At 45.0% G+C, this 13,923-nt stretch overlaps 1 protein-coding gene across 4 annotated transcripts in view; it reads right to left on the minus strand.

Moving 5' to 3' along the window:
- The window catches only part of GALNS (galactosamine (N-acetyl)-6-sulfatase), a 52,709-nt gene that overhangs the window by 7,851 nt on the left and 30,935 nt on the right, over positions 1 to 13,923 (minus strand). For 3 of the 4 annotated variants that reach the window (XR_012044118.1, XR_012044119.1, XM_072872487.1), the window contains exons 12-13: positions 13,313 to 13,434; positions 2,313 to 2,430 (exon numbers count right to left, since the gene is read on the minus strand). Coding sequence is in view for 2 of the 4 variants with exons in the window: in XM_072872487.1 (XP_072728588.1) it covers positions 2,313 to 2,430; positions 13,313 to 13,434 (240 nt within the window). In the remaining 2 variants the exon portion in view is untranslated. Of the gene's footprint in view, positions 1 to 2,312; positions 2,431 to 9,170; positions 10,688 to 13,312; positions 13,435 to 13,923 lie in introns of those variants that run through there. The other variant, XM_072872488.1, reaches the window with a different exon arrangement.

A 13,923-nucleotide genomic window follows, 5' to 3' on the forward strand; every position in this document is an offset into this window, starting at 1 on the left:
CTGCTCAGCAATAATGAAACCATCCCTGTGTTATCAACACTGTTTCCAGCACAAATCCAAAGCATAGCCTCATACTAGCTACTGTGAAGAAAATTAACTCTACCCCAGTCAAAACCAGCACACTGACCACACTGTAGAAGCAACAGAGATCCAAAGAAACAAATGAAATATTTGTTCTTTTGAAAAAAACCAAATCGTATCTACTTCAGTCTCGCAGTCCAAGTCGGCTTTCCTGGATCTATAAGTGCTGAGAGCCCTGAGGACACCATGTGTGCTACAAGTCAAACACGCAGTCAAGCCAGCGCGGCTCCACTGCATGGAGCAATTTCTCCTACACTTCCACAGGAGGAAAACATAGCAGAACTGGCTCTGCGGGAGCTTCATCTCCGCTGCTGGTGAGACACACCACAGATGGGCCAGCAAACACTTCCCCTGCTCAGGAGGGCTGATGCTGCTGCGCTTACATCAATCCCAATACTGCAGTAGCTACAAAACCATCCATCTGCTTTGCTCATGGATAAGTAAAGACAATTCTTCTCCTCTATCCCAGAAAGGATATTAAATGCCCATATCAAATAAATGACTGACAGAATTTAGAAGACAGTGTTGGGCATAGTATTAGTAGGTGCCATTTATCTCCCAGCATCCTCCAAAGACAGATTTAGGGTCCGATCAACCCCAGCAATACTATCACTCCAAAAAGGCTTGGTTATCTTCATCTCTGGTCTCAAAAGGCCAAAATTTGGTGCCTGTTTATTTTAGTTTTGTGTCTGTGTAATTAGCCTGTTAGGAGCTTACATAGAATAGAAAACTCACAATGTAAAAAAGTTTCCTGCTGGGATTTGAAGATTTCTCCTGGGGTTAGAATACCCCCCAGCCCACTGGGGAGGGCTTCCTGCCTCAGACAGCCTGAATGATCTGGTTTGAGCTTGGCCAAGCATCGGAGCAGTCATTAGCTGCCTCTGCTTATAGATTAGGCAGGCATAACTGGACTTGGCCCAGCCCTGGACATTGCCGTAGCCAAAGCAGAAGTGGCAGCCCAGGGTGTGCAAAACTTCTACCCAACTGAGATAGAGGCATGCTCTAGGAGAAGACTGACTCTCAACAGGCCCAAGGAGAGGGCTGGGGTACGGGACCAAGTATGGGACCTCCAGTCCAGCACTTTTTCCATCATGCAACCCAAAGACACCGGGTGTTCACAAACAGGGATACCAAATGTTTTCACAGCACCTAAGCACACTGCACCAGGGTAGCTGCAGAACAGCGGAGTATGCCTACAATGTATGAACCAGTTTTGGAGTTGGAATTAGCACTGAAAAAATGCCTTTCCAGTGAAGGTCTCTGGCAGCAGCCAGGCACTGGGGAGAGTGTCGGAACCCAAAAGGTCCCAGAGGAGCACAGAACAGTATTTATTAAGGGAAAAGTTGAATAATGAAAGAAAACAACACAGAAACAATGGTCCTTCAAATCTTTTTCCTACTTAACATCCAAAAATAAAAAGATGTGACAAAGCTAAAAAAGATCTTTGCCTTCTTACTAAGGAGACACAGCTCCACATTTTGTACTTTTCTGCCTGGCTGGAAATAGACCCTAAGCAGCAGGTACTGACTGTTTGTTTCAGAAGATTATTTCAGCGTCAGAAAGATTTTGCCTGTTACTATTTTGTGTCAGTCTACACGCACATCCCCTTAGACTACACACATTCTTGTCATCTGACAACTTTACCTCCTACAAACCATCCAGTTTCTTTCCCAGGTTCTCAACAAACCAAGCAGCATTTGACAGGAAAGCCCAGCTGCAACTTTCCAACATGCAATTTGAAACAGAAAACAGAATTGAAAATGTTTGTCATGTTTCAAGCCATAAAGACTTTGGAAAAGTCAGGCATGGGTGGAATTGAAGGAGACCGAGCAAGACCAAAGAGAACTCTCACACATCACTGAGAAAAAGCCACTGTCCCAGTCCCACCACTCAAAACATAGAGGACTTTTGAGATTTGCAGAAGGGGATTAGAAAGGAGAAGAAGGATCTACAGCTGTAGATACTGCCGTATCTCTAAGGAAGGAAGACAGAGTTTATCACAGCATGTTGGTAGACCTAACCCCACTCACTTTGTACAAGCCTTCCTATGCCGCTGCGTTCCACAGGTAACAAACAGCCCTCTCCTCTGTGGAAGAGCCAGACAGCCCTTCAAACGGGCGAGCGTGCATCTCTTCTCCATCCCTTCCCAGCATTAGGTGACATTTTTAAGCCTTTACAAAATATATTTTAAGCTAAGGATTCTCAAATATATTTATGCTTTAATTACTCACCATGACAGCCTTGTCGCACACGTTAAGCTGTGGCTCCCCTGGCACCATGGTCGCTTTGTGCTGCTGGACAACGACAGATATTCGCTCCATAGCCCTTTGGTATTCATCGCTGGCAAAACTAGAACGTGAAAAAAATACAGATGTTATTAGTGGGGCTTCATACACGGCATCATTACAGCGTCCACGTCACTAAGCTAGGTCAGAAGACTTTTTCTGGGCCATAGCAAAGGAGAAGTGTATGTAAACATGCAGTTGACACTAATTGCCCACAGGTCCGTAGGGGAATGAAACATCTGGGCTGACAGAGTCCAGCCTGGCTGGGCCTGGAGGCTGCAGGTCTGAGTTGCTCTGCTTAGGGCAGCAAGGATGGCAGATGGCTTGCCCTCCCCAGCAAAGCAGCATGTGGCTCCTGGCAGATCATCTCAGCATGGGGCTTCAGCTTTCAAAACTGCTAGTCCCAGCGGCCCCAAATGTGTCGCTTCATAGTTGGGCAGATAGGCTGTGAGCTCGTGTTGATTCCCGAGGGGGATCTTGTTGGCAAAGATGGCATGTACAAAGAAGGGTGCTTCTGGGGTTGTCCTTGAGCTGTGCCTTAAATGATTAGCAAGGGAGACTTCCTAGACACAGGACAAACACCTTGCCAGACACGTTAGTACATAAACAAGTTTGCCGAGGCGATCCTTCCAGTGTGTCACCCAAGAGGTCACCCAGCTCTCTGCGCGTTCATCCTCCTCTCTTTCAAGTGCTTTTCTGCACACGTGCATCACACAGAGGCATTTATAGTAGGGAAACAAAGGTAATGTCAACACTTTGTTTTTCAAGCGTGTTCTCAAGCTAAGGGTTTCAAATACAACTGTTGGCTAGTAAAACTTCACAGTCACCAAGTAAGATGAACTAATATTATGCAAACAGGAAGATGGAGAAGAAGAATAGAAGTGTCTTGTCCAAGACAAGAATACCTCCTCCATTTCGCAACATCCACCCTGGGGTTCTGCCCCATCTACATTCTTCCATTACAGCTTTATTATTCCAAGCTGGGACCCATATGTCATCCTCCAAGCCCTCATACAGGGTTATAAATTACCAGATTTTTATCCACCCGATTACTCCAGTAGGTACTTGTTTAAGTGGTTCAGGGTGTACTTCACTAATACTTCAAGGATATCTAAAATGGAGGATTACTACCCAATGATCTCATTTTGCCCATCACGTTAAGAGTCACTTAAAAAACAGAGAGCGGCAAATTGCTTCTGAAGATAAAAGAAACAATGCAGCTTCGTCCTGACCTCAGGCTCCCTTTGCTTACAGTCCAAGCTGGCCACCAGCCCCACACTCCAGCTAATTTCCTTCTTTGAAAAACAATCACATTTCGAAGCCCAGTAATGTGCCAACAGTTTCCAGTAAACCCTATAAATATCACATCTCGGCAACCATCCAGAGAGAAGCTGATTGTGGGGATGGGCCTGAGCTTTGCTGATAGAGAACCGGAAGGGAATTGGAAATGACAAGCTCGAGCAAACTAATCTGTTGCTCTCACACCCAGCTAGCTGTATCCTGGTGGAGAGGCTATCACCGGGACCGGCTGTGTGATCGGTATGGACCACCCTGAAATTCAGACTATTCTTGCAAAGCTCCCCAATTTGCTTGCTCCTCTCCCCACGCATCCCACCTTAGCTCTCGCAGCAGCCAGCTGCTTACTCCTGCACTGCCCCAAAGACTCTGCTGAAAATGGCGGGACGGGCAGAAGTTTGGGAGCTGCCAAAGACCATCATCTCTGACTCACACCCTGATGAGGACACTCAAGGCAGCAATCACTTGACTCTGAGTCTTGCATCCCAGTGGCACAATGGCCTTTCAGTTTGGCGAGATTTTATCTGGAAGCCTTCTGGTCACATTTCAAGCGCAGAGGATTGCCAGCCCGGCAGCATGCTTGAAAAAAATCAAAACAGATTTTTAAAAGAGGCAGAGAGGGTTTAAAGCTAACCTGTGTTGACAAGCAGAGGACAGCGAACACGGGAGAGCCTGTACACGGAGAGCAAACGCTGCAGAGACAAACACACTCAGGGATGCTGCCTAAAACCGCAGGCGAGGACCAGGGATGCACACAGCATGTTGGACATCTGAGCTGGAGACCGGATGAAATGGGGGAGCCAGAAACATTTTAAAGCCTACATACTATAGTGATGGAAACGGAGGTGAAACACAGCTTAGGGAGACACGTGTATTTCAGTGGTTTAGATTTCTAATGCACCTATTGTGCCAGGATTTGAAAGCTCTTCCAAACCCGAGCTAATCACACTTCATTAAGATCCTCACATGAAGGATTAATAGGAATTAATACATATTTTAATCAATTGTTAGAGTCTAACAGATACTCTAGATATCAAATCATTTGATGCCTCCTACTGCTGCTTTTGTAACTATCTAATGTGTTTATTTCTGTCACATACTTGTGTCATCTGTCCAGCATTTAACGTCTTCTTTTGGAAGTGGACCCATAAGATAAAATGTTGCTGCTAACTAATTAAGCTCCACAGCATCTTCGCAAATATTTAAGTGCTAAAGAGATAGCCCAATTTCATCCATCGAAACGGCTTTTCATACATAGGATTCCAAATTAGCTATAATCTGGACAGACCAGTGGAAAACACAGCTGTGGTCTGGATGAAAGATAAACAATATGTTGTCATGACTGCTGCTTTTTGCTCCAAATATGCCAGTCCTGTTGCAATGAAAAAAAATCTTTTTGCTATAATCTTAACTGCTGCATTTATCCACGGCATTGTTGCTCATCAGCAACCTAAGACACGTGAATGCCGCAGTGTAACAAAGTAGGCTCAAGTCATTTAAATCATCTTCTTGCTTTAATTCCCATGTTCAGGACACTCCTGGCTCTTTCAGCTAGCTCAGCAGTGACAGGAAATCTTGGCCTAACCTCAGCTCCTGGTGGTTTTGAACTGCCCTCCTCTGCAACTTCTACACTTTTAGACTATTTCAGCATTTAGCACAGGCTGAATGACTTCCTCAAAGCACGATAGAAACGGCTTGGCACATATAAAACCTCACACTTCTCACATAAGTACAAAGCTGGCTAAAGCTAAAGAACATGTATAGATTATGCTCCGAGTCATACTGCTAACCTATAAACCTTGTCTCAGTAGGGCTTAACATGCTCTTAAGCTGGCTAAACCTGTTGACACTAGCTTAAAACATATCCGATTGCAGCTGTCTTCCTTGTGTTGAAGTACACAACAGCGACGGACCTCGAGCGCTGTAAGGCGTCATTCATTACTGGAAGATCATCACAGATCGTCTTCAGATGCCTCAGTTGAACACAGGAACTACCTTCCTCATCCAGAGGAAGTGTCAAGTCTCCATGCATGGCAGGGGACTGCAATGCCTGCAGGATGGCACCAGCCCCAGGGCTGGCATTCACGGGAAGCTGGAGTCACGCAGAGACAAAGCCGTGCTGGTGGTGGGGGTTGCCTTCCCCGTCTTGGCCCCACAGAGATCCCCATTCCTCACTGATGAGCTCAGGTTTTGCTCAGACAGATCTGTTTAGCTCCACAAAGGGCACCAAGATCCAATATCCATGCAGCAATTTGTAAAGTATTTACTGACTGCATACGGGGGGTTAAAACTGTCTCCAGCCCTCCGCAAGAAGTGCATTTTGAGACAAAATCTACAAGAGAAGAGTGCATTTAATCTGTGTGTAAGATGGGGATAATTACTTCACGGTAATCAGTCTGAGTTGTTAATGGAGCTGGGAACCTCTCTTACTCTTAGATGGAGTCCCATCATTTCCCTGAATGCGTATGCAGGACTGGGCTGTGAGGGCAGGACTTGCTACATTCTCTGTTCCAAAAAACCATGATATTATCTATACAGGTGTTTGGGCATTATTGTCTGCAGGAAGATCCAGACCTTGCTGCCTCCGGGGCATGCTGCATTTTATATTCTAGTTCAACAATCCTGCAGAAGGAGAGCTGGGAATAGCACTAGAAGAATGAGAGGGTGAGCAGGTGGCGTTGTGAGGAGTTTGCTAAAAGAGATCCCCCAGCGTACATGAAATTATTCCACGCTCAGAATGAGGGAACGGAGTGGACAAAGTCCAGGGTCATTACACTAATTGACACTTTACCTCCTGGAAGTCTCTGGAGATCCAATCAGGGCTGGATTGCAAGCGCCGGGTCCCAGGCACAGGTGTGGCCCGAGCTTCCTTCATTTAGTGTAATTGTGCCTTAGCAATCTGTTCCCATCTCCTCCTTCTCCAAACAACTCCAGTCTAACCTGCTCTGCTATTAACCCCACCATGCCCTACACTGAAATCCAGGTTTGGAAGAAGGAGGGTTTGTCTCACACGCTGCCTTCGGTGTTAGAGCTCCGGTTTAATCTTGCAGTCGTCAGAATCTTTCGCCTTCAGGTCTGCTAGCATCCTGAGCTGTACGGAGAGGGCGATTCTCTACCATCATAAATACACCCTCAAATAGATCAGAACCAGAACAAATTAAAGAGCATTTTCAGCATTTTTTTTTTAAATCTAATCTTGATGTTTTCTACCTCTTCCTGATGATTCATATGTGGGCACAGCGCAGTATGTCTATCCTGGGAGTGACAGGACCATGTTATTATTGAGAGGAATGTAACAAAGTGGGTATTATATAGTGCACTTCATAGAAACCTGACAGCGGGCTCTTAATAGCAGCTTTCAGATTTATAGTGTGTTTTACCAGATGCACATGAAGTTATGGAAAGAGCATAAAACTTGGCTAACGTTTTGTATATTTTACTTCCTTCTCCACTGGAATTATTTTAATTAAAAACATTATTTTTAATTGTGAAATACACCCAGATTCAGGTAATTTGATTTTATCTGTTATCAGTGCTGTGAGGCTGCTCAGCACTGTAGTATCCAAGTCTTGATCTTGTCCTATTATTCAGTCTTCCTCAGTTCCTCTCGTCTATTATCAAGTTTATTTGCAATTTAAAGTCTGCACAGTACACGAGGCAGACAACAGGTTTGGGGCTCTGCTGCGGAAACACAGCAACTTGCAATTACTGGAAAGATCCACAGGGCCAAAGGAAAACGAAAAAGGAATCAAACAGAAGAACGCTGGGCTGCTAATACCCCAATTCACCTCTCTGGTCCAGCAGCATCTGCGGGGCCCCAGATACAAATATCCCACGCAGGGCATGTGGCCAGTTAGCCACACGAATACTTGGAGTATTGACGATGCCTCTCACTTGTGTGGGTCCTCTGACGGCGTCCACTGCTTTCCTTGCAGCAAGATGGGATCCTGCTGATCCTCTACCTGGTACCCAATGCCATGGAAGTTGTAACTCCCCAGCTTCAAGAATCCTGGCTTTCTGCTGGATTTCATTGCGAGCGACCACAGCGTTCAAATGGCAGAGGGGATAAAGGCAGAGCGACTACGTAAAGCCTTAGTCTCCGCGTGAACAGGCGACAGAAGATAATGACTATCCATCTGATCCTCCCGCTAGTTGCTTCAGCAGCATTTCTGAATCATAATTTAAGCAACGTGTCCTTCAGGCTACTCTCTGAGGCTGTAGCACTGCCTGGACCTGTCTCTGAAGATGTCCACTTCAAACTGCATTTTGCATTTTTGAAACTGGTTCATATGGCTTTTTACTTCAATGTTCCTTTTTATACAGCATCACTCTAGTCTAGACAGTTACTCATCAAAATACCTGCAGGCTGTTGGTCTGCCACGATTAAGGAGCAGTTACAGGTTGATCAGACGGTGTGCCACAATGCAGAGTGCTGATCCCGGACTCGGCAAAGAGCAGCTATTGATCGAGATGAGTTTGCCTCCGATCTTAGGCTAGCAACTCTCCTCCGCAGATGTATTTTTCTTCAGCCCTCTTCCCTCCAGAGCTGGCTGCGTACCGGCTGTCACGCCTGGCTTGCATACTTCTGACAACCTTTCTGCATCCAGCCCCTGCATGGTTGATGCTGGATGTTTTTTACTGGCATCGCTGAGGCTCTTTATCCACAGCTCTCCGCAGTTCCCATAGCTTTAGTCTTCCTCAATGCCACCTCTCCTGCGGCAGCAGCTAATTCGCGCCTGCAATGCAGTTAGTGCCATTTCCTTCTTTTTCAAGAAGATGAGAAGTCAGCATCTCCCATGGGCAAGATTCTGGCTCTTTGTTATACACATTTTTTTCCCCACTTTGCACCTTCTCTCTTTTCCCACAGTGAGGTTTCTGACCTGATCAGTAAGGTGAGACTGGCAACTTTTCTATCAGATCCTTTCCCCTTTAGCTTCCCTTCAGGAGCTTCTTCCCTTCTTTTCTGGCTCCATAACCAGTGCAATTACCTCTCTGATGATTTCCTGCATTTTCCATCTGCTCGAAATAGGCACTTGTGAGCTCTCTTGTTAATTAATGTGTTCTAAAATCATTATGTTCATCAACCAAGCCTTATCACTTCAATTTTTTCCATAACAGTAAAAGCTATTGCCTTAAGTAAAACACAGGTATTTTGACGTTCAAATTTTAGTAAACTCAGCTTTGAACAGAGGCTAATCGCTTAAAGCAGAATTGCTGCTAACATGGAGTATCAACAACGCAGGAGCACGCTGTACTTACTTGTTATTAAGGCTTTGCACCTCTGGCTCCAACTGACAGAATTTCAGAGATTTCTGTTATAAATTCTTTTTGCAGCTTTGGCGAAACTCTCAAACACTCTCTCTACTTCAGTCTGCACTGGGTATTTTGTTAACTGTATTTTAAGCTGTGCCAACTTTTGCTATATATTATTACTTATGTTCTTCCTCACTGGCAACACAGTATTTTAGTAAAGGCATGTATAAACAGTAATCTGTTGACTTGGGTAATAAAACTGACAACTGGTTGTGAAGATGTTACCAACAGATAATTTTACTGCATTTGTCACACACGGTTTGAATGGAGAAACAAGTTCCTGATGTGGTACTTAGCGGACACACAATACCCCAAACATAACAGAATTTAGTAAAGAAAAAGACCTATCAGATCTTGTAGTTCTGCATTCTGATAAATTTGGTGACAAAGGCACCCCACAGTTTGAGTGTTTTTATACGAAGCAAAAACCCCCATTAATGGCATCTAGGGAGGAAACAAAATACTGCCTAGACTTAGAGAAATGCTTCTGCTTTGTGTGCTGCCTAACACACAATCTTATTTCTATTTTAAAGTTGAGGGCTATAAAAAAGAGGTATCTTCTATCCCACAGCCTACACAGATCTAATCAATCTCTTGGATGACAAAAGACACAAACGGTTCACTTCTCACTACACAAGGACCAGATAACAAGGTAACTCTTACTCATATAAGTGCAGTTACATTACCATTTTTGGCTACCGAAAGAAAGATTATTTACCAGTGACCACACTTCTTTGAAATATATTGCCCATATATACCCTGGTATTGCAGGTGTTCTTATTACAAGCGCCTCTCCAGATGCCAATTTTGCCTCATCAGTACCTGCAGGCATGTTCATGCCCTACCTCATCCTGCAGCCATATAAATGTTGAGCTTGTCCTATGGTGCCAAGCTTTGCTCAATGCTAGGACTTCAGAGTCCTGCAGTTTTCAGGAGAGCCCTCCTCTTTCCAGGAGGGAGGGGGATAAGAGCTTGGTAGTGAACTGACGCTAGTGCTGAGCATGTCAGTCCTGAAGGTCAACTACAGTACAGGGATCTTGCTCCATCCAGCCCATTGATGTGATGATGTAAATATGCCATCACCTGGGCAAGCTCAGGCAGCGTGAGAACTCGTAACACACATTTGGCACTGATATGAATCCCAGCTAACAAAATGCAAAGTCTGTGAGGCTCTTGGATTGCCGGGGTGAAGTTCCAGTCCGGGCTGAGAAACATCAGTAATTATCTTTCAAGGCGAAGGACGCAAACACAACTCCGTCTCTTAGCAGACGCTGGGGTGCAGGAGGTGGTCCAGCCAAAAACAGAGGGGCAATAGCACGAAGGAACAGTCACAGCCCTGTTGGGAGGGTCTGTTCCTAGAGTCAGACATGCAGAGGGATGCATGCACAGCCTTACATGAAGGGGAACACAAGTGCAGGGTGCCATATGGCTCAGAACTGCCAGACGTGTCCTCAACATGATGACAGGACCTGCCTGTAATTGCCTGACCAGTTTTTCCACTGCATGAAAAGTGCTCCTGTGGGAGACAAGCTTTTGCTGAATATTGTTTCCAGGCAGGCTCCAGGAAATCCAGTGAACTGTGTCAGGAAGAGGAAGGACTTGTCCTGCTTCACCACAAAACCCAGGAACTGAAAACTTCACATGCTGTCTTCTAGATCGTGAAGGACTTGCATCTTCAGTGATCCCTTCAGCAGCCAGCTCTCCAATGAAGACTGAAAAGGCAAATCCCTGTGTTCTGAGATTAATTGAAATCGTGGCCTTGAAAAAGTCTCTTAGTGTCGTGCAGTACCTTGTGTGCACAATGTCACGACCCAAAGACATTTCAGGTGAGACTGCCTGAACATAAGCACCCTGCAAGTCAAGAGTGTTGCCGCAGTTGACTGAGCTGACTGATTTCTAGGATGCCTTGGCTCCGAGAACCCCTAGGATCCTAGAGGGAGCCCAAATATATAAGCAGTAAACCTATCTGCAGGTGCGTGTGATGCCTGGCCTTCATGCGCAGCAATGAAACCTCTTACTGGTGGTTTTGCATGTGACCCTGCTCCAAACTAATGCAAATCAAGAGATACAACAGATAATGAAAATAATTTTAGGGAGAAGAAAAGGCTGCACTAAAATAAGGAATAAATGAAATAAAAAATGAACAAGAGCAGGCAGAGAGAACAGGGCATCAGTGTGCCATGCTGCTCCTTCACAGCAGCAGAAAAACTAACAAAATCCAGTACAGATTAAACAAAGTGAAGCAGTAAAAGTAAATTACATAAAAGAGGAAAAGGTACCAATAAAACAGGGGTGCAACACAAATGTTTTCAAATGCTTTGGCAACATAATGATATGCCAGAAGAGCCAAGCTGGTGAAAGAGCTATATCATACACCCTGTTCCTCCAGGGCTGCAGGAGGATGAACAGAGGAGTGTGGCCAACACGGACTGCGAACAGACACAAACCTCGGGCTGGAGCACAAGCGATACGAGCTCACCCAGCATGTACGGACAGACAGATGCACGCTTGGAGGAGAATGCTGGATTCCCTTCTGAGAAACATTAGTGTCGGGACTCCCAACAGGCTGTCTGCCAAGGGGGATAATTAAGCTAAATAAAAATACACAACAGTAACAGCTCCACAAATGAGGATAATTTAATTACCACATTCGATATAGGAGACCCACTTCCCATGAGTTTTCCATTGTGACCAGAGAGGAGACAATAGCAACAGAACGTGCTGCAGAAAGGACGATTCATTTACTAAAAAGAGGCTTTCTATCAGGGTCTGCATATTAAACAACATCACAGTTTTCCATAATCGTGTCATAATCTTGCCATAAAATTCAAGCAAAGCAACAGCTTGTGAGTGTCCAAAAAAATCAGTGGAACCATATGAGAAATGATTGCAGATGTAGCACTGGAATTTATTTCCATGCTCAATCCATGGTGGTGGTAAGGAACATCTAAATAACAGGGAAGCAGGTGTCCTGCAAACGCCTCTTACAGAAGAGCTCCTCTCCCTCAAACTCAGAGGAAACACAAACAGTAGGCACACTACAGTTCACTTAATACTACCCTTTTGTTTGGTTTTTGGAAAAAGAGGTCATTTCTATCCACTCATCTTCCTAAAATAAAATAGTTGTTAAACCGAACAGGGCACAGTCTCACTCAGGGCATGAGTGAGACAGTAGCATAGTTTCACTGAGCTGAATTTAAAATACAAGAGCTGCAGATTTGCTTTATTCATTAGTACTGAAATGCAATAGAAAGCGAGAGCTAACGTGCTGGGCTTCTGAAGAGCTTTATACACTGCGTAATGCACCTCTAGGGTGCTTGTCTGTTAAGTGAGAGAGAAGTGAAAATATTTTTCCTCCCCTTCTCTCTCTAGTGAAAACACTTAGTGGACAGCACAGGCTCAGTTCTTTTGAAAGTAATGGAGCGAGTGTATCCACTCAATTATTTAAAACAGTTGAGTAATTGCAGTCCTGTCAGTTCAGAAAACATCTCTCTGTTAAAGCTGCTGCACAAACCCATTTCTGTGCAGGCAGTCACAGTAGCACTACTTTTCTCTTTATTTATTTCCACATTCTCCGAGTCGGAGCCACTGGCAAGGGATGAGGCTGCGTGCCCCCGTTTGCAGCTAGTTTCGCCTCAGGGTAAAACTCAGTCAGCAGAAGAAAGGAGGAAGGGAGGGAGGTGGGGGACACCTTGGGAGCTTTTTTGGAGGTGGCAGGTTTATATGTGGGCTGTGCTGGCTGATGACTACATAAATCCTTACAGAAATCTCTGAGGGTATGGTGTGTGCCGGAGATAAATATTACAATAGTAAGCTTACAGGAAAATGGATTCAGACAGCCAGGAGAGTCCAAGGAGGGAACAGGATTGGGCAGAAATTCCTCTTGCTAAAGACCCTCTGGAGAAGCTCCTTTAGCAGGGGCTAGGAGATCGGAAGGTTACCACCTTTTCCTTCCACAGATTCCAATGCACAGAGGAAAAACACGGCAGAGTATGCAAAGATCACTAGACGTTTCTTCCAACTGGACGATTCCACAGCTGCCCTGCTGTGCTGTCCTGTGCTGTCCAAAAGTGTGCCTTTTGCCTCCTCCGTCAGGGATTGTAGGACACAGAACAAGAACCACCAGACTGACGAGTCAAGCCACGGACATGTGCACATCCATCTAGCTTGACCATTTGAAAACCAAGGTTTGTTCTTTTCTCTTTACTACTCTCACCAGTAATGGCTTTCTGGGAGAGTTTTCAAGCAGATTGCAAGAAGCAGCTACCAAGGCAAATGAATTATATAAAGCACGCACTGACAGTGCTGAGTTTTCACATCTTCGTTAACTGGCTTACCTTAATGGGTACTTCTCTCCAGGGTCCCTCCCTAGGTGGAAAAGCAGCGGCAGGGTAGTGTGCTCCTCCTGTGTATGTGTTGTCACTCCAGAGACATTCTGCCCAGGACAGAAATCAATGCCCTGCCGTGAACAGGAGAGAGGTCGTCAAGGGTGAAGCAGGGGAGGGAGCAAAATTTTAGCCGATACCACTTTCTTCAGCATCTTGTTTCAATATACCCACAAACCCCAGAATTATTTTAAACTGAGAGTCTGCTTCAGTCTGCAAAATGGATTCTGATCTGATAGGGTAAAATAAGGTGACAATGTTGGCATTGCACTGACATAAAAGCTGGAGCAGGCCTTACATTTTTGCCTTATAAAAATATAATCTCTATAAAATATTCATGAAAATGAAATGGCAAAACAAAAGACAGAGGTGAAATCATTTAATCATAAGAATTCTGCATGTGCAAAGTATCTTCTCTCTTTGATTTCTACAGCTTTGAAATACACAGAGAGGATCGGATCACTTGGCAGTTCTGATTAAAAAGCAACAGTCCCAGAGGAAACATCCAGCCAAACCAAGGGGCATCACCCTGAGAGGCAATGGGCATCTGCTAGCCTCCCTGA

Source organism: Ciconia boyciana, chromosome 9, assembly GCF_034638445.1.
Source record: "Ciconia boyciana chromosome 9, ASM3463844v1, whole genome shotgun sequence".
Taxonomy (NCBI): domain Eukaryota; kingdom Metazoa; phylum Chordata; class Aves; order Ciconiiformes; family Ciconiidae; genus Ciconia; species Ciconia boyciana.